We start from the raw sequence: 20,389 nt of genomic DNA on the forward strand, positions 1-20,389 counted from the left end.
AACCCCAGCGCCGCCACGGTTGCCGTGCAGCAGCCTTCACTCCCGTTCAGGGGTCGCTGTCCAAGGTCACTAACCCCCTGCCCCAGTTCCTTGGCTCCCGTTCCAGGGCCCCACCCAAGAGCTCCAAGCCCCACATCTCCCTGCAGCCCCATGCCAGTGTCCCCGGGAGAGGCTCCCTGCAGCGTGCCACTCCTCCTCCAGCCCTCCCTGCCTGTCAGTCCTACCCCTGCCCAGGGAACCTCCCTCCAGGACCAGCCCTGTGCTCCTGAGTGCCTCCTGCAGCCCCCACTCGCTCTTCTGCCAGAGGGCTCCCCGCAGCGTCCTACTGCCCAGGCCTCCCTGCCGGTGAGCCCTGCCCCTGCTCCTGGGCACTTCTCTGCAGAGGCAGCCCCTGGCTTGTGGGCCCGGCTTACTTGTTCATAGGGGCCACTGCACAAGCTTTCCTGCACCTGGGCCAGACCTCACCAGCCTTCCCAGCACTCACCGCCAGCAGCTCCCAGTTACTGCTCTCCTGCAGCTTCCTCCCTCCGCCATCTCTCCGCTGCTTCCGCGGTCAGGCAGCTCCCCCCTGCCCTTCCCGGCCAACCAGCTGCCTCAGTTTCTCCTTGCTATGGCCCAGGTACCCTCTCTCTAGCTCAGCTGGGAGGCAGCTGACCAGTCACAGGTTTACCAGCTCCCTCGTAAAGGGGCCGGTCAGCCTGGGACATCCCCCAGGTTCTCTCATCCTGAGGATTTCTGCAGGGACCCTTGAGAACAGCAGAAATCAGTCCTGAGGTGTCCCAGGAATCATGGAACTGGCTTATCTAGCCCAGTCCCTTCCTGCTCCCTGGGTACGTCTCTGCCACAGTACAAACCCACGGCAGCAAGTCTGAGCCCAGGTCCGTGTAGCCGTTCCCACTCGGGCTGGAGCCTGGGCTCCGAGATACCCCCCCACACCCCCATGAATCCGGGCTCCAGCCCAGACAGGCATGTCCTGTCACGGACTCACAGGACTCGTGCTCTCTCTCAGCTCCGTACGGTCCCTGGGGGGAACCCCCTTCAGTGCGACAGCCCTTCTCGGGGGTCCACACTCTCTCAGGGGTTAAGCCCCTCCACCTCCTAGAACTGCACCTCTCTGAGCCTTCAGCAGCCTGTCTCTCGCCGTGGGCCCCTCAGGGACTGGAGTCCACTCGCTCTGAACCCCTGGGGCCTCCTCACTCAGAGGGCACCAGAGTGACTCTCAGCCAGCGTAAAACAGGAGGGTTTATTGAGCATCTGAACCCAGCACAGGAAACTCTCTGGGCCTTCAGGCCTGGCCTCCTTCACCACAGTACATCTAAGTCTATCCCGCATCCAGGGGGGCTCTGGCTGCTCTCTCTCCTTAGTCCAGCAGCCCCGTCCTTCCAGCCGATCATCCGATATCATCTCCCCCAACAGCTCCTCCTCTGTCCTTTGTCTTCTGTCCCAGGTAAACAGGTCACTGGGGCTCTCTCTCCTCAGCCCTTTGTCCTCCCACTGGCCAGAACCAGCTGCCTTCCAAGCTGGGCTGAGCCTATCGGTCACCAGGTCACCGGTCACTAGGGTACCCCCATCTCCACGCCATTGTCCGGGGGTCCCGGCTGCCAGGTGAGGTCACACCTGGTCCTCTGCAACAACAAACCCTCTCCCTTCACCTTGTTAAACATGCAGCACACAGGGAAACTGAGGCACGCACACACTATTCATGTAAAACACTACAAAAATCCCACGGGGGAGGCCCAGGGCTGGATGAGGCTGGATCACCCCTAACGCCAGCTTGTCACTGTTCTCTCTTTCTGGATCCCGGGCTTTTCCCCTGGTGACTGTGAACGGGAGACACCTCCTCTCCCTCCATGGACAGCTAGATTAGTGAGCCCAAGCCCAGCTGCGGGTACAAACACAGCCCCTCTGATCTCTGCTGGCAGGCAGGGGTTAGCTGATCAGAGAGGGGAAGTTATTCCAGCAGAGCGTTGGCTCCTGGCTTAGGAGAGAGATTCCCTTTCCCCTTCTCATTCCTCTGCCCCCACACATGCCCAAAGTACAGCTCCAGTATGCCAAGGTGGTACAGTCGCCCAGCTGGGCAGCTCCGGCACATGACTCACCTCCTTCAGCTGGTTGCTGATTTCCCAGGGCTCTCCCCAGGCTCGTCGCACTGAGCTGAGACCCCTCTTCCAGTCCCCGATCAGGCACGTTGTCGTACCAGCCCTTTTGCAGTTCCTGGGCCCCGGCTAGGTTCTTCCTGGCCAAATCCATGAGCTCAGGGAGCTTTCCCCAGAACGATAGTTCAGAATCCACCACCGAGTCCCCATTTGTTTCTCATCAACTCCAGGGGTCCCCTCCCTCTCCTTCCATGCACCAACTCAAAAGGGTGGACCCCTGGGAATTTCCGGGGCAGTAAATGTTCTGCAGCAGCTCTCACCGGGTGCGCTGAACTCCCTGATATTTAGAAGAAGGGATGACCCCCCCAGTGGTATTTCTGGGGGACCACCAGCCTTCTGATCCCACAAGGGTCAGTTCTCCCTTGGAGAGCCCTTTCCTGGTACCGGGTCCCTTCTCCCACCTGGATCCTTCCCTGTGATCCTTCCCCAGGATCAGGGGCGGCTCTAGGAATCCCGCTGCCCCAAGCAGGGCAGCGCGCCGCGGGGTGCGCTCTGGCGGTCGCCGGTCCCGCGGCTCCGGGGGACCCCTTTCAGACATGCCTGCGGTGGAGCCGCGGGACCAGCGAACCCTCCGCAGTCATGCCTGCGGGAGGTCCACTGGTCCCGCGGCTCCGGTGGACCTCCCACAGGCATGACTGCGGAAGGTCCGCCGGAGCCGGCTGCCGCCCTGCCGGTAAAATGCCGCCCCAAGCGCGCGCTTGGCGCGCTGGGGTCTGGAGCCGGCCCTGCCCAGGATTTTGCAACACCCGCTTCTTCCAGGCGGGATCCTTCTGCGGCTAGGTCTGGAATTCAGCTGCTGTGCCTTAGTTTCCCCCTTGGTCTCAGCCCTGTTAAGCCCTGTCCCTGGCAACTCCCTTCCCCCCAGTGGAGATTACACACACCCCTGCTGGGGGAATTGCTGGTGCCAGGCCAAGTGCCCCTCCCTGACCTCAGCCACAGGCAAGGACCAGGGCACCATCTGGCCAGTTCTTCAGTGCATCCCCCTCAGCACCTCTGCAGGGAGCTGACCCTGCACCCCAACCTCTTTGGGGCCCCCATTCAGATGTATCCTCACTACAAGATCTTAACTGGGGGTCCGACCACCCCCAGCACCCGTGTCCCAGTGAGGGCAGGGAGAGAGCCCACTGCTTTGGCTGCCACGTCAGCGCCAGCTCGATCCACCTCTCCTCAGTGCAGGGCCGATGTCCCACTCAGCTCCAGGGGCCTGGCTGCAGACTCGAGCCTCGGAGATCTTCCCTTGTGCTACTAGCCAGGGGGGACTTCCCCTCCTCCCCACCGGGGCCATTCACATTCTCACTGGCTCCTTCCCATCTCCAGGTTCAGATCTTTGGCTGTTACTGGCATGGGGTCTGGATCCTGTCTTAAAGAGACACAGTCGCTTCCCAAGAGTACATCAAAGCTGATGTGCTGAAGGACCCTGGCTACCAGCCCCCCATCCTTCCTGTGTCTCTGTCTGCACAGGAGGTGAGTGGCTGCCATTGGGAAGCTTTCCCCAAGTTACACGGCCCCTCAGCAGCTGGTGAGGTTGCACCACACCCACAAGAGTCTCTGTCCCAGAATCTCTTCACTCCGTGAATGTCTCCCCATTGACCCCCACCTGCCGCTCCCCCTGGGGATCACAGGGGCCTGAGCCCAGGGGGTACAAGCAGACATATCTGCTGGGTTTGGAGGGGAAGCCCGTCTGCCACTCCTCCCTGGCCAGCTCTGCCCCAGGAGCTGGCTGGGTGACCGCTTCCTCTGAAGGGACAGACACCCAGCTCCCTCTCTGAGCCTGCAGTAGCGGCTGTCTCCCCGTCACCTATTAACCCTTCTTGGGCAAAAATGTCCTGTGTCTTTGGGCATGACACCACCTTGCCTCCTTTTGCCCGCAATAAGGACATCTCAGGTCCCACAGGTCCCAGGGAAGGGGTCTGCCTGCTCCGGCATTTCTGGGCTTCCTGGAGACTCACCTCTGAGAGGTCTCTGGGTGACTCCCCCTCCAAGTCCCCGACCTGGGTCTCTCTCCCACACCCCATCTGCTGTCCATAGCCTCAAGTCTGCCAGCGAACCTGCACTTTGCAGGGCTTTGGGCTTCTGAAGGCAGATGTCCTACAGCTGCCCCAATCCAACCAGATTCTACACGTTCTCTGCAGAAGTGGCCCCACACCCTTTCCCCCTTGCTGAGAGATTTTCCCAGCAGGGTGGTGACTTCCTTGTACGTGATGCCCAGGGTTTCTCGTACACCCTGGAATCTCTTCCTGTCTGTCTCAGGGGTCCATTCAAATGAAAGCGGCAAAGCCTGTTTGAACCTTCATAGTCCCCAGTCTCTGAACAGCCCTGTGGCCTTGGGACCAAGCAGGGGGGTGAGACAGCTGTGCCTGTCCGCAGGGTCAGTCTGGTTCAAATCACCAGCCTTCTCCCAGGCCGGGGGGTCGGCCCCGATAGCCCTCCCCCGTAACACCGGGCACACTTTGGAATCTGGGCTTCCTGCCGAACAGGCATCCTGGGGTCCTTCCCCACTTACCCCACCACAAGTCCTCCCGACCTGCCTCTCCTCCAACTCCAATTCATGTTTTTGCTGCTCTGAGCAAGTTGCTGCCTCCTCCAGCTCCAGCTCCTTCACCCTCAGCTCCGGTTTCCATCTCTTCGCCTCCACTGGGGGGAACCCAGGCTGGGGAACCGTACCCCCCTGCTACTCCCAGGCTCTCCGGGCATCCCGGAAGCCCCACTGGGATCTGGAACTTGTTCCGTGGACTGGTCACTCTCTACCAGCCGGGCAATCAGCTGCTCCCGGGTGAGCCTCACAACGCTCTGCCCTCTTTCCCTGCACAGACGTGGGGAGGGTTGTAGGCCATTTCTGTGCTGGTTCCTTCAATTCCCTTGTTTTATCGCTGGCAGCCACTCACTGCAAAGTGCCTGTGCTCGCAGCCAACTGTCTACAGGGTGCATCCGCCAACCATCCTCTGCTACCACGTTGTCACGGACTCACAGGGCTCGCACTCACGGCTCTGTATGGTCCCTGGGAGGAATCCCCTTCAGTGTGACAGTCCTTCTAGGGGGTTGAGCCTTCAGGCCTGCACAGCTGTTTCTCACCGTGGGCCCCTTCAGGGCTTCCACTCGCTCTGGACCCTCAGGGCCTCTACTCCCAGAGGGAATAATCCAACCCCGATATCTAGACCAGAGCCACTCTCAGGCAGCGTAAAACAGGAGGGTTTATTGAATGTCTGAACACAGCACAGGAAACTCTCCAGGCCCTCGGGCCTAGCAACCCTCAGCACAGTACATCTAGGTCTCTCCTGCATCCAGGTGGGCTCCGGCTGATCTCTCTCTCCTGTCCAGCTGCCAATCATCCTATATCATCCCCCAACAGCTCCTTTGTCCTCTGTCTTCTGTCCCAGGTAAACAGGTCACTGGGGCCCTCTCTTCTCCGTCCTCTGTAACAACCCCTCTCCCACCACCTTCTTAAACATGCAGCACACAGGGAAACTGAGGCACACGCACACACTATCCATGTCTACACTGCTATAAGCCCTGCAGCCTGAGCCCCGCGAACCTGAGTCAGTTGACCCCAGGCTCTGGGACTCGCTGCTGTGGGTCTTGCCTTCAGAGTAGATGCACCCTCTGTGGCTCCCAGCATGTGGGTGACAATTCCTAAATAACCCTCCCCTGGAATGGCTCAGGATGTGAATCTGCCCCATGCTGGTGGCTGCACCTGAGTGTGAGGGCTGGGTCCCAGGGACCCATCACCGCTGGCCACATGAGGGCCAATGTAGCATCCGACACTGAGGAAAAGAATGTGGCTTGTGGGGCACATGGGAATGCAGAGCAAATACACGCCTAGATCCCAGCAGCTCCCAAATTCCCTGGGCCCTGTTCGAAGCTTCCCAATCTGCAGACCCAATGGCTCAGCTCCCATCCACGGTGGGCGCAAAGGATGGAAATATGGCTTGGGATGGAAATCCAGGCTCAGCCTTGACTATGGAGTGGCTACCACTGCCTCCATCATGCTGTGTGCACGCGTGTCCTTGTGGGGGGGGGGGGGTGCGGGTGTGTGCATGCCCATGTGGGGTGTGTGTCCCATGCTGTGTGCATGTGTGTCCTTTGCAGGATTTGTGTGTGTATGTGTGCCCCATGCGGTGTGTGTGTGTGTCCCATGCGGAGGGGGGGTGTATATCCCATGCAGCGGTGGGTGGGTGTCCTATGCGGTGGGTGCACGTGCATGGCCCATGCAGTGTGTGTGCGTGTATGTAGGCATGAGAGTGCACATGGCTCATACAGTGTGTATGTCCCATGAAATATGTGTGTGCGCACATGACCCATGCAGGATGTGTGTTCCCTCCCCCACAGGCAGTGCATGTTTGTGCGTCCCATACAGTGTATGTGTGCAGACATGCGTGACCCATGCAGGATGTGTGTTCCCTCCCCCACAGGCAGTGCGTGTTTGTGTGTCCCATACAATGTATGTGTGCAGACGTGCGTGACCCATGCAGGGTGTGTCCCCCATGCGGTGTCACTGTCATGCACTGCAGAGCCTGCAGTTGTGTCTGTGGTGCTTGCCGAGGTGTTTAAGAGCTTGTGCTGGCTCCACTGGGACGCTGCTGGGGCGGGTTGGGGAGCCAGTGCCAGGCCAGGCTGCAGACTAACTGCCCATTTTTCTTCCAGTGAAGTGCAGCATCCAGTGTCTCCACGGGAGGTTCAGGGAGGAGGAATGTTCCTGCCTCTGTGACATCGGCTACGGTGGAGCGGAGTGCGGCAGTGAGTCCGGCTCAGTCACGTGTGCCCCAGCTGCTGCGGGGGTGGGCAGTTCCCCTGCGTCCTCTGGAAAGGGGCAGCTGCAGTCCCAGCCCGGTGCAGCCCCCACACTCCCTGCCAAGGGGCACAGGGAGCCAGCTCGGCTCCTCCCCTCCCAGGCTGCGCCCAGAGGCCATTCCAGGCTGGGCACCGGCAGCGCACGGCGCCGCCAAGCTGGCTGCTGACCCTGTTTCACAAGCTGGTCGCTAAGGGAGGCTGCAGTTCAGCCCAGCCTCTGCTTGCAGCACTCGGCCCCTTTGCTGGGGGTCCCGAGCTCCCGCGGGGCCCAGGACTCCAGACAGCTAGGTCGAGGCATTAGTTAACTTGTGCCCCTTTGTGGTTCTTTAGATTTCTTCAATCCCAGGCTGAGCAAATGACGTCCATTGCACCCTGTGTCGGGCAGAGTCCGGGACTGGTGGGGTGTGGGGGGCCTGCCCATATTCAGCATTGGGTACACACAGCTGTAGCCACGGCTTTGCCCCCGAGTTCAAACCCATTTTCAGCGGCTGTTTATAATCAGCCCCCGCCCCAAGAGCGGCCAGGGCCAGACGTGGATCCTGGCAGACGTCCCCCTGGCCCAGGCAGAGGGGTTCCAGTGGGTTCCCTACGTGGCTAGGGTTACGAGGGTAGCAGATCCTAGAATGGGGCAGGCCTGGTTGGAGCCCGCTGGTGCTGGCAGGGGGAATAGCCCAGGATTGTGCCGTGTGCTCTCCAGTGCGTGGCCAGGTGAGCACAGAATTGCTCCAGGATTGGGGTCCCTGCTGCATGCTGCTCTTGTCTTGTTGGCGTCAATGCACTGCCAGGCTTGGGCCCCTCCCTGGGCCCGTGTCGCAGTTTGCCTGGCTGCATGGATGAGTGTTAAATGCCCCCGGTTTGCAAAGGTGTAAATGAGTCCAGGGGAGGGGGCGCCCCCTGCTGTGCAGCCAGGGGGCTGGTTGGTTGTCATTTGTTGCTCTTCTGCCCGTCCCTCCCAGTTCTGGAGACGGCTGCTCAGTCTCGCCTCCTGTCCCCTCCCGGTCCCAGCTGCTGGCTAGCAGTGAGACCAAGGTGCAGATGTGGTGCTCCTCAGCTGGGGCTGGACCTGCTCAGGCTAGCTGGCCCCTCGCTGGCCGGGTCAGAGGCGGAAGATCTTGATGCCATTCAGTGCATGTTTGGAACCCGTGAGACTGGGGCAGTGCCCTATGGGAACCCCAGGTCTCTGTGCAGGTGGCGTTGGGGGGGAGGGCAGAGCGGCTGTTAAATGAACCCCCCTGGCTGCCAAGGGCAGGGGCTGAATGGTGCCACACTTATGGGGAGTCTGAACAAACTTCCCCCAAACGTCTGACTACCAGTGCGGGCTCCTTTAAGAGGTGCTGACCTGCCTGATGCAAAGGCTGCTGGGCCGGAGTAATGCCTGGCGTAAGAGTGACGCCCTGTGGGGAGACCCGAGCAGTGCATGATCCTAATCCTTCTGGTTCCACTTCCTGCACCCCTGACGTGCTGGGCTGAGGAGAGTTACAGGGGGGTTACATGTTCCTGAAGGTTTCATCACATGACATAATCTTTCATTAAAGATTAATCTGTAATTCCTGGAGGCTGCAGGCCAGTCCTGGAGGGTTGGCAACCCTAGTTACAGGTGAGAGCCTGCCTGCTGAGTGACCGGACTGGCACGTGTAGAGGGCTCTGCTTTCTCTCCTGCAGGCAGAGTGCCTGGGGGTTAAAGCAGGGACTGATCCTTCCCTCTCTCTCCTCTCACAGCGAAGGTTCAGTTCCCTTTCCACACCTGCGACCTGAGGATAGATGGGGACTGCTTCATGGTTTCCTCTGAGGCAGACACGTACTATGGAGCCAAAATAAAATGCCAGGTAACCCATGTGCTGCAGGCAAGACCCAGTTCCTAGAGAGAGCCAGACCCTGCTCCTTCCAGTCCCAAAACACAGGCCACAGCTGCTTGAACTAAAGGAGAGCTCCTGAGCTGCTAGGAGTAGTAGGTCTCTTACCTTTTCTGTGGGGCGTCCAGTAGAGGGCAGCCTCACTCACTCATGCACACAGAGCTAGTGCGTTGCTTAGGAAGCCGCATTCGGTAATATTTCAGTCTGGGGACAGCGGAATGAAATCCAGGCTGGGATTCACCTGCACAGCACTGGAGCTTGTGCTAACACACTCTGGGAAGGGGGCTTCCCTCTTTCCCACCAGCCCTGCGGTCTCTTCAGTCCCCAAGGCCCCACGTTTTATAAGGAACGCAGGGATCTGGATTCACTCGGGACCCCAGGCAGTCTCCAGCAGCTCCTCGGAACCACTGCATGGCACAGGCCGAGCACGTGGTGGGCACCATACGAACTGTGGTGGTTTCTGAATTGCCAGATTGTGAGCAAATGTTACCCGATGCCCCTGGGCGGATGAAAGAGACCAGGGTGCAGGCAGCATGGCCTGCTGGTCACGGCTGGGCTGTGTCCACACGCTAAGGGCAGTCACGAGGCCCGGGGATGGGAGCAATCGCCGAGGTCAGTCAGAGCGAGGGTCAGAGTGAAGCTGGCTGGGAGGCTGGAGAACAGGCAGCAGGATGGGGTCTGGAGTCACAGCCTGCTGGCCACCCTCCCGGGTCACATAGGGAGCATGGGCCGATCAGGGCGGTTCTTCCCGCGGCGCCTGCTCTCGGCAGTGCTCCGGGGCTGGGGCTCTGGCTGGCCTAGCGGTGGGGTGGGAGTGGCAGCCGGCCCCCGTTCTGTAGCCCCCGGTGCTAGTCCCATCGGTCCTGGCAGAAAGGCTTGAACCTGGGGCCTCTGGCTCGAACAGCCTCTGCAGTGTAGCTAAAAGAGCCCCCCCTCGAGCCGGCTTGTTAATGGCTTTCTGTGGGGGGACAGCACGCCCCGGAGTGGGGCTGGGTGTCACGAGCCACCCTGGCCTGCGGCAGCATTTCCGAGCTGATCATTGACCCTGGCGAGCCGCGGGGACGGGCCGCAGGACTGGAGATCTGCAAGGGCGGCCGGGTGCAGCACACAGCGGGATGAACTGCCAAAATCTTAACAACCAGTTCCCTATAAAAAGTTCTGATTTAAGGGGGGGGAAGGAAGAAAGGGGGGGAAACGGGGGAGGGGCCGGGGCTGGGGGAGACATACTTGTGGGGCCTGGAGCAAATTGCCCCACTTGCCTCCCCGGCAGCCCTGGAGCTTGCAGCCCCCCCCCCTTACCTTGCCAGCAGCTCAAAGCAGCAGGATGACTCAGGAGCTCAGCTGAAAAAGAGTAGGGGGGAGAGTAGGGGCCAGGGGGAAACATCCTCGTGGGGCTGGGGGCCCGGGGCAAATTGCCCCATTCCCCCCCCCACGGCCCTGGAGCTTGCAGCCCCCCCCCCTTACCTTGTCAGCAGCCCAGAGCTCAGCTGAGCTGCCCAGCTGCTGGCCATGCTGTGGCTCTGCAGGGTGGGGGAAGCGGGGGAGGGCTCGGGGGAGAGATCCTCGTGGGGCCGGGGGCCACTGCAGGGCCCAGGCCAATTGACCCACTTGTCCCCTCCCCTCTGGCCAGCCCTGGAGCTTGCAGCAGCCCCCCTCCCCACCTTGCCGGGCCGCTCAAAAAGTGGCAGCAGGACGACTCCCGAGCTCAGCTGAGCTGCCCAGCTGGTGCCGGCGGCTGGCCACGCTGCAGCTGGGGGGAAGCCGGGGGAGCCTCAGCCTCCCCAGCTGGGAATCCTGGGAGCAACAGGATGGTCCGGCCCGCGGACCGGAGTTCTTTGCCCACCCCCTGGCCCTTTAACAACCGGTTCTCCACGGAGGTCTAATTTTAGCAACCGGTTCTTGGGAACCGGTGGGAACCGGCTCCAGCTCACCACTGGATGCATCATGCCAGCCCTTCCCCCACCCCCAGGCTCTCGCCCCTGCAGGCCATTCCATTGATTTCACTCCTGAGTGGCCCCAGGGGGAGCGTCCAGTCCGGTTTGGCTGCCGTGTGTCGCAGCCTGAGCCCTCTTCCATGGCAGGGGTTTGGGAGCGAACAGCCCAGGCCAGCTTCTGCCACAGCACTGGAAGCCGAAAGCCACCTCGTAGGTGGCTGGAAATTTCCTCTCCATTTGCAGGCAGGATCTTGGCTTTGATCTCTGAGGCCAGTGTCCCGAGCGCTTCGTGCACACCTGGCGCAGGTGATAGACAGAGAGCACCGGCTCGGAGCCCCGGGGAGTTAATCTGCCCACAGGGGTGACGATCAGCTGGGAGAGCAAGTGTCGCTCTCTCGAGTGGCCGTTCCATGAGAACAAAGCAAGCCAGCTTCTGGGCTCCCATGGGCCGTGTTCACGCCGGCGCAGCAGACTCAGCGCTGGTGGGAGCTTGCTAGGGTGACCAGACGTCCCGATTTTATAGGGACAGTCCTGGTTTTTGGGTCTTTTTCTTATATAGGCTCCTATTACCCCCCAACCCCTGTCCTGATTTTTCACATTTGCTGTCTGGTCACCCTAGAGCTTTCAGTCCTTTGTTCCCTGTGGAAGAGAAGACGCTGGGGAACTGGACTCCTCTGCCTGTCTGGAATGGATTTGGGTCACATGGGAGAAGTGCACAGATGGGGGACTGGCCCGTCTGGGTTGCAGGGTCTAAACTGTGGCTGAAGGGCAGGGTTAGCCTGTGGTGCCGGCTGGCTGGTTTCTTGATTTGGCTGTCTGGGTCTGATCCCCTGCAGGGGAAAGGAGCCGTGCTGGCCCAGATCACAAATCAGAAAGTGCAGGATATTCTGGCCTTTTACCTGGGGCGTTTGGAACCCACCAATGAGGTGACAGAGCCGGATTTTGAGACCCGGAACTTCTGGATCGGTGAGTGACTGCAGTGTTTGCTGCCGACGGACAGCGGGAGCCCCAGGGCTGGGACAGGACTTTCCAGAGGCAAGGAGGAGGTGAGCGCGGCCCTAGAGACCTCGCAGGCTGGGTCCCGGCCCGGAGGGAGGCCGATGCAGTCTGTCCTAGCGCTGCCAGCAGAGAGTGCAAGGTGACCCTGGCGGGATCTCGAGGCAGGCGCGGAGCTCTGTGCTGTGTCCAAAGGCTGGAGTCCCGTCTTTCCAGCTTTGCAAAGTCCTCGCTCCGATTGTAGGGCAGCACGTAGGGCACAGTAAGATCCAGCCCCGCTTTCCGGATCACAGGCCCTAAGTGATCACAGTCCTGGCATTTCCATAGAGCGTGTCATCGTCAAAGTGCTCTGCAGACGGGAGCTAATTAACGAACTCGATTGCTGTTGTTTCCTAGGGGCAGGGTTGCTCATGGGGATGTTCTCCCTCAGGCTGCGGATGGAAGTGCTGCTGTCTGATAATCCTTAGTTCTTCCGCAGACCATTCACCCTCCCCAGCTCCCCAGGAGGGAGGCATCTGTGTTTCACAACTGGGGAAATCAAGGCATTGCAGGGCTCCGACTTGCCAGGGTTCACCCCAGGAGTTGGGATTAGAACTTAGGACATCTTGCCACCTCAGCCTGTAGGCACCTGGCCTCGCTGTTGGGACTGGGTCGAAGCTACTCGCTGACCGTCTGGGAGGTGGTGGCTCAGCGGGAGAGGGGGGTGGCGTGGAAAGGGTGTGCGAGCAGCAGGGACAGCTGCAGGAGTCTGACTCGGGTGGGAGGCCGGGAACCCACACCCAGGTACAGCTGCCACACTGTGCCCTCCGTGGGGCATTCCCAATGCAATGCCCTCTGAGGGGGAGGGAGCTCGAGATGGGGAGGGGAGGGCGAGGGAGGATGGGCCTCATCGCTCTAGGGGCCAGACACAGGCCACTGGTACCTAGCCCAGAGGCTGCCACGCAGCTCACCAAGAGGCACTGAGCGTGCAGCCCCGGCTGTTTGAGTCAGCAGAGCCCACGTGCGGCTTTGCAGTGCAGGCAAGTTCAGAACTGGGAGTGTGATACAATCTTAACTTCCTGATGGCAGCAGGGGCAGAACGGATCCCACTGCTCCAAAGTCACCTGAGCTAATGGAGAATCGCTGCTAGCAGCGTGGGGCTCATGACACACAGCTCAGCAGCAGGGGCATGGCCCTGCGGTTGCTGTGCTGCTGGGGCTGCTGACTCACATGGACAGCCAGCCCTGCTCCTCGGCAGAGATGCAGCCAGTGGGGACCTGTGTGATGAGACTCAGACCCAGCGCTGTGGTGGTGCGCGACTGCCCCAGGACATCCCCCGTGCTCTCTCGTTTAGGTCTGACCTATAAAACGTCCAAGGATTTGTTCCGCTGGGACACCGGCGCCCAGTACTCCTTCACCAGCTTCGCGTTCGGCCAGCCAGACAGCCAGCGGTAAGTGACCCTGGCCGTGCTTCTGCTGCTCCCGCTTGGTCCCGAGGCCCAGGGACACGGAGCCCGCCGGCGGCACCTGTCAATATTTATTCGTTGTAGTGCAGGAGAACCTAGAAACATCAGTCATGGCCCAAGACCCCAGTGTGTCAAGCACTGTACGAACACAGAAAAAATAGCTGGTCCCTGCCCCCAGATTTACCATCCTTGTATAGGGTCTCCTGCACCCCGTGCTCTCCTCCCGGGTGTGGGACCGCTGTCCTCTCTGCTCTGGGACTCCTGCACCCCGTGCTCTCCTCCCGGGTGTGGGACCGCTGTCCTCTCTGCTCTGGGTCTCCTGCACCCCGTGCTCTCCTCCCGGGCGTGGGACCGCTGTCCTCTCTGCTCTGGGTCTCCTGCACCCCGTGCTCTCCTCCCGGGCGTGGGACCGCTGTCCTCTCTGCTCTGGGACTCCTGCACCCCGTGCTCTCCTCCCGGGCGTGGGACCGCTGTCCTCTCTTCTCTGGGTCTCCTGCACCCCATGCTCTCCTCCCGGGTGTGGGACCACTGTCCTCTCTGCCCTGGGTCTCCTGCACCCCGTGCTCTCCTCCCGAGCATGGGACCGCTGTCCTCTCTGCTCTGGGACTCCTGCACCCCGTGCTCTCCTCCCGGGCGTGGGACCGCTGTCCTCTCTGCTCTGGGTCTCCTGCACCCCGTGCTCTCCTCCCGGGGGTGGGACCGCTGTCCTCTCTGCTCTGGGACTCCTGCACCCCGTGCTCTCCTCCCGGGCGTGGGACCGCTGTCCTCTCTGCTCTGGGTCTCCTGCACCCCGTGCTCTCCTCCCGGGCGTGGGACCGCTGTCCTCTCTGCTCTGGGTCTCCTGCACCCCGTGCTCTCCTCCCGGGCGTGGGACCGCTGTCCTCTCTGCTCTGGGTCTCCTGCACCCCGTGCTCTCCTCCCGGGCGTGGGACCGCTGTCCTCTCTGCTCTGGGTCTCCTGCACCCCGTGCTCTCCTCCCGGGCGTGGGACCGCTGTCCTCTCTGCTCTGGGACTCCTGCACCCCGTGCTCTCCTCCCGGGCGTGGGACCGCTGTCCTCTCTTCTCTGGGTCTCCTGCACCCCGTGCTCTCCTCCCGGGTGTGGGACCACTGTCCTCTCTGCCCTGGGTCTCCTGCACCCCGTGCTCTCCTCCCGAGCATGGGACCGCTGTCCTCTCTGCTCTGGGACTCCTGCACCCCGTGCTCTCCTCCCGGGCGTGGGACCGCTGTCCTCTCTGCTCTGGGTCTCCTGCACCCCGTGCTCTCCTCCCGGGCGTGGGACCGCTGTCCTCTCTGCTCTGGGACTCCTGCACCCCGTGCTCTCCTCCCGGGCGTGGGACCGCTGTCCTCTCTGCTCTGGGACTCCTGCACCCCGTGCTCTCCTCCCGGGCATGGGACCACTGTCCTCTCTTCTCTGGGTCTCCTACAGCCCGTGCTCTCCTCCCGGGTGTGGGACCGCTGTCCTCTCTTCTCTGGGATTCCTGCACCCCATGCTCTCCTCCCGAGCATGGGACCGCTGTCCTCTCTTCTCTGGGACTCCTGCACCCCGTGCTCTCCTCCCGGGGCGTGGGACCACTGTCCTCTCTGCTCTGGGTCTCCTGCACCCCGTGCTCTCCTCCCGGGTGTGGGACCACTGTCCTCTCTGCTCTGGGTCTCCTGCACCCCGTGCTCTCCTCCCGGGGCGTGGGACCACTGTCCTCTCTGCTCTGGGTCTCCTGCACCCCGTGCTCTCCTCCCGGGTGTGGGACCGCTGTCCTCTCTGCTCTGGGACTCCTGCACCCCGTGCTCTCCTCCCGGGGCGTGGGACCACTGTCCTCTCTGCTCTGGGACTCCTGCACCCCGTGCTCTCCTCCCGGGTGTGGGACCGCTGTCCTCTCTGCTCTGGGTCTCCTGCACCCCGTGCTCTCCTCCCGGGTGTGGGACCGCTGTCCTCTCTTCTCTGGGACTCCTGCACCCCGTGCTCTCCTCCCGGGGCGTGGGACCACTGTCCTCTCTGCTCTGGGACTCCTGCACCCCGTGCTCCCGTTCTGGGCCAGGAACCGCTCTCCTCTGCTCTGAGATTCCTGCACCATGTGCTCCCATAGTCCCCTCCCAGGCCTGGGACTGCTCTCCTCTGCTCTGGGACTCTTGCATGCCCTGCTCCCATGCTCCCCTCCCAGGCCTGGGACCACTTTCCCCTGCTCTGTGTCTCAGGTTTGGGAACTGCGTTGAGCTCCAGGCATCAGCCGCCTTCAACTGGAATGACCAGCGCTGCAAGACCCGAAACCGCTACATCTGCCAGTTTGGTGAGTGGCCCAGCTTCCCTCCTCTCTGCTCGCCCGTAACCCGCTCTGCGTGGGGAGGGGCATGCAGGGACTGAGCCAGCCGCTGGCTAGTGCTTGGGCAGGCCCTGTGCGCCGTGCTAGCGCACCTTAGCCCTGACCTGCAGCATCCCAGACAGCGACGCCGATGCCCCTCGGTCCCCACATTCAGCCCCTGCTGGGCTCCCTACAGAGACGGCTCTGCCGAGGCCCTTCCGCCAGCCGTGGGCTCCCCACACACAGCCCCGCCAGTGCCCCCCATCCCAACATGCAGCCCCTGTCCTGGGCTCCCTACACAGACGGCTCTGCCGAGGCCCTTCCGCCAGCCGTGGGCTCCCCACACACAGCCCCGCCGGTGCCCCCCAACGTGCAGCCCCTGTCCTGGGCTCCCAGCCGCACAGATCTGTCCCTCATCCCTGACCTGCAGCCCCCAGCTATTCCAGGCCTGGGTAACCCTAGTTAGTGGTCTGGGCAGAGAATGAGCCACCCCTTACCCGTGGAGCTGGTCCCTGCAAGAGGCCCGGTGGCCGGGCAGCATGGAAGTAGTTTGCCCAGCTGCTACCCTTCCTGTGCCCAGTCTGGTTAACAGGCCCTGGCCTTAGCCACCAACAATTCATTTCCAAGTTTTAAACCAGCCCTTCTCTGGGTCCGAACGGTGCCATGGGAACTGATCCACGTTGCCCAGGTCGGGCCTGGTTGGCAGGAGGGTGAGCACGGCTGGGTGCCGGCTGGCCACACCTGCCGCTCTGTCCCCACTCCCCGGTCTGTGTGCTAGCTAAGCTAGCCACATGGTGCCCAATTACCATCTTATCTAGGGCAGCGGTTCTCAAACTGGGGGTCATGACCCCATTGTCATGGGGTACCAGGGCTGGCTTAGGCTTGCTGGGGCTGGGGCCGAAGCCTGAGCCCCACCACCCGGGACCGAAGCCTGAGGGCCCCCGCCCTGGACAGTGGGGCTCAGGCTTCAGTCCCCCCTCCTGGGGTCATGCAGTCATTTTTGTTGTCAGAAGGGGGTCGTGGTGCAATGAAGTTTGAGACCCCCTGACCTAGGGGTAATGTGTGCATTGCGCCTCCTCTAGGGGCTAGTGCACATAAAGGATAACAGCCTACTACTGCTGCTAGCTTATGGGGTTAGCCCTCTGGCTCACCTAGTAAGGATCTGTGTTTTGGTGCTGCTGACATGCTGGGGTGGATGTGGGGATTTTCTCGCTATGGGGCCTGGCTGGCTGGCAGTGGGCTGTGGCGCCCGACCTGGCGGGGTAACGCTAATGCCGGCTGGGATCCTTTGCAGCTCAGGAGCACATCTTCCTGTGGCAGCCCGAGCCCTGAGCCCGCACCGCTTCCGGCTGCTGAGCGGTGGGCGCGACGTCGCCTCCAGCCCGCACGCGGCTTGAGAGAAAGCACCCGCTGCTGCTGTTCTGCCAGGTCCTCTACCGCCCACCCTGGGCGCTCGGCCCATCCCAGCCGCGCTGACACCCCCCTGAGGGCCGGGGGTGGCGCCAGGACCTGCCGAATGCTCCGGGAGACAGCGCTTCCCGGGCTGCCCTTCCAGACCGGAGCGGGGCCGTGGGGGGTGGGGGCCTGACTCCACCAGAGCCATCGCAGTCGAGCCAGGTGGGGGTCTCTGGGGTGCATCCCAGCCCCGAGCTCCTGTAGAACAGCCCCTCCCTCACACATGGCTGCTGGGGCAGAGGCAGCTGCTTCGTGTCCCCACCCCCTTCCTCTGGGGCGTGACGGCCCGTCTGCGCGGGGAGCCCCTCGCTTCTCCCGGCTGTGCCAGAGGGAGCAGGGCGCCCCCCGGTGGTTCCCCCAGTCCATCGCTCTGCGGCCCTGAGACGGACTAGGGCCGGCTTAGCGGACTCTGCGGGAGTCGCTGGTGGGAGCGGGCTGGGGAGGTGAGTGGCACAGAGTCTGTCCTGCCTAGAGCTGGCAGTGCTGTGCCAGGGCTGTGGGCCCCCCCAAATCACAGCCGAGACGCGCCCTGCGGAGAAGGCAGATGTGGCTCCTGGTCTAGGACTCGGTGTCCAATCGCTAGCCAGGGCCATCCCGCCTCCCGCTGTAGCCCGGCTGCAGGAGGCAGCCTTCCCCGGGCAGGCAGGTGCAGCGTGGCCACGCGCTCAGCCCCACGCCCCTTCGCTGTGCCAGTCGGCCAAGCCACGGCTCAGTGCTAACGAAGCCGGATAGCTCCAGTACCAACCCGCTAACCTAGCAGAGCCGGCTCTCAGCTCCCGGAGCGGCCTAGAGGCCTCTTCTTTCGCGCTGTGCAGCAGCTCTCCGGCCGGGGCACTGCCTAGGCGACAGGAACTCGAGACCTGGGACTGTCCCTGTCTCCAGCTGCGGGGCTGGCCCGGGGGAGCGGCTGGGAGCCACCCGCCTTGGTATGGGGCAAAAGGAGGAGAAAAATGGGGAGTGGTGAAAGCAAAAGCCAGGGGCCCTCCTCAGCCTGTCACCTGCTCCCTGCTGCAATCATCTCTCCTGCCACTTCCCACTGGCATCCTACACTGGGCTAGGGCTCCCCGTCCTGCCTGCCATCCCAGGGCTCGGCTCACCGTCCCCCTAAGCTGCTGTCCTGCACCCTGCCTGGCCTAGATGGGCAAGGCGGGATGGCTTAGGGGTTTGAGTATTATCCTGCTAAACCCAGGGTCGTGAGCTCAGTCCTTGAGGGGGCCATTTTAGGGATCTGGGGCAAAAATCTGTCTGGGGATTGGTCCTGCTTTGAGCAGCAGGTGAACTAGATGCCTCCTGAGATCCTATGAAGGAGCTTCTCTGCCAAGAGCTGTGTGTGGCCAGGTCCCCCGGAATGGGAGGGTTCCAGAGCACACCAGACCTCAGCTCGACAGTCCATGTGGGAGATTGTGAAGTGCCCTGCAAAGAAAAAGCAAGGGGGGCTTGGGCCATTTTCTGTTGGGGGCAGGGGCTCTGCTTGGGTTTTATACTGGAAATTCAGAGCCTGTCTGGCCAGGCAGACTTGCAGGCAACTAGGGAGCTAGTGTAAAGAGGGAGGGAAAGACGAGGTTTAGTTATTAGCACTGGGTGGGGGTGTCTAGGATCAGGCCATGGTGCAAGGTGCTGTACATACACACAACAGAGACAGCCTCAGCCCCCAGGAGCTCACGGCCGAAGGATTTAAAACCACTGGTGTTTGCCACCAGCTGCTGTACTCACTGCCTCGGGAACGTTTTGGAGAAGCTGTTTTGGGAGAGATTCCATACACACACTGCATATCCCTAGGGACAGCCAGCAGCTCCTCCGGCCAAGTTAACCCCATCACCCGGCTATTTCGCAGCAGGAAAGGGCCGAAACCCAAACTAAACCCGCTGGCCCATTCGCTAGCCTAACAAAGCACCGACAGGCACCAGCCCTGGGTTAGAACGTCTGCTACAGGCCCCGTGAAAGGAGCTAACCGTGACATTGGCATTAGTCCAGCCCAGCGCCTGGCTCACTGCCCAGGGGAGGGATCTTGGGGGTGGGGGGGGAGGAGAGATCCTGTGGGGGGTGGGGTATATGATGATGTTGTGAATAGTCAGGGGAAATTTTTTTCATCTGAAACTTTTTTCCCCTCTGAAAAATGCAGCTTCAGGTCAACTGAACCGTTTGGCGAATTCACGGTGAACTTGCCGAATCAGTCAGGGGAAAAGCCCCGAACCCTCGGCAAAAATTGCCAAAACCGTCACAACATTTCCCCCACGTCAACATGATTTTTAGATGAAATTTCCTTCAATGTTATTACAAAAAAATTAAAAATCTTTTAAAAGGTTCAGAAAATAAATGAAACATTTTGTTTAGTCTGAAACAACCCCCCAACCTTTCCATTTTAGGTCACCCTCCAGCCAGTCCCGTCCCCCCCCCGCAGCCGGGCTGCCCCCTGCATCTCTGCAAGGACTCAGCACGAACACCAGCACGTCACCGTTTAGAACGCGCCGCACCAACGTTAACCAAATCATTCTCTGCCATTTCCATGGGGAGCTGGTGGGCCAGAGGAGAGTGCAAAGGTGCCAGTGGGGGAACCCCACATGGGAGCAGGGGAGTGCCCCCAAAGGAGCAGGGATCCTGTTGTCTATCAATAAAAATGCAGAAAAATACACGTGACCGGATCCCCCTGGGGTGCAGCCTGGGACGGTGGGACAGTTATGCCCCCTTAACTCTCCCCAGCCTGGGCTGTCTCTCACAATGCCTTGCTAGGGAGCAGCAGCAAACCCCTCCAGGCGCTGTGATCACTCAGCACAACCGCATGTGGAACCCAGAGCCAGCTACATTGCATGAATGCGCCCAGAGCCACTCATGACTCACCCAGAAAAAGGCATCTGAGCCAAATCCCTGCACCAGCTCCCAGCACTGTACCCCAGGTATATACCATCTTGAACTGCTCAGGACAAGCAGTGCAAATTTATTAATTGGTTCACCACTTCATCAATGGAAAGTGGACATACACCAGCCTTTGTACCCTGAGCAGATTTGCCCCACACTTCATACAAACTCGCTGGTAAAGATAAACAATTAAACAAATTTATTGACTATAAAAGGTAGATTTTAACTGATATTAAGTGACAGGCAAAAGTCAGAGTGGTTACCAAAATAAAATAAAATAAAATATAAGCACTCAGTCTAAACTCTCAGCCCTATTCAGTAACGTCTAGATGAAGCACAATTCTCATAACTTCACAGGCATTAATGATACACATCTATGGCTAGAGAAATGCCTTTTGGCAGATCGTAACCTTTCCCCGATACCGTACAAGCCATGCTTTATAATTGTCGAAGAAAAACTAAGTTCTCGCTTTTTGTTTGGGTGCAGCAAAACCAAATACTTTATTTATTTCTCTAGTGAACACAAGAGGGAGAGAGTGTCAGGAACTGGGTTGCCCCTTGTAAACATTTGCATTTGTTTATACATAAGCCTATTCGCTATCTTATTTGTC

General features: G+C 60.8%; 1 protein-coding gene across 1 annotated transcript in view; it reads left to right on the plus strand.

Moving 5' to 3' along the window:
• Window positions 1-19,522, plus strand: part of CLEC18C (C-type lectin domain family 18 member C) — a 32,399-nt gene extending 12,877 nt beyond the window's left edge. Inside the window, exons 7-12 of the mRNA XM_044987395.1 lie at window positions 6,798-6,890; window positions 8,664-8,770; window positions 11,568-11,697; window positions 13,061-13,157; window positions 15,364-15,455; window positions 16,762-19,522. Of these exons, the coding sequence (XP_044843330.1) occupies window positions 6,798-6,890; window positions 8,664-8,770; window positions 11,568-11,697; window positions 13,061-13,157; window positions 15,364-15,455; window positions 16,762-16,799 (557 nt within the window). The 3' untranslated portion in view covers window positions 16,800-19,522. The remainder of the gene's footprint in view (window positions 1-6,797; window positions 6,891-8,663; window positions 8,771-11,567; window positions 11,698-13,060; window positions 13,158-15,363; window positions 15,456-16,761) is intronic.
• The last annotated feature ends 867 nt before the right edge of the window (window positions 19,523-20,389 follow it).

This window comes from Mauremys mutica, chromosome 14, assembly GCF_020497125.1.
Source record: "Mauremys mutica isolate MM-2020 ecotype Southern chromosome 14, ASM2049712v1, whole genome shotgun sequence".
In the NCBI taxonomy this organism is placed as follows: Eukaryota; Metazoa; Chordata; order Testudines; family Geoemydidae; genus Mauremys; species Mauremys mutica.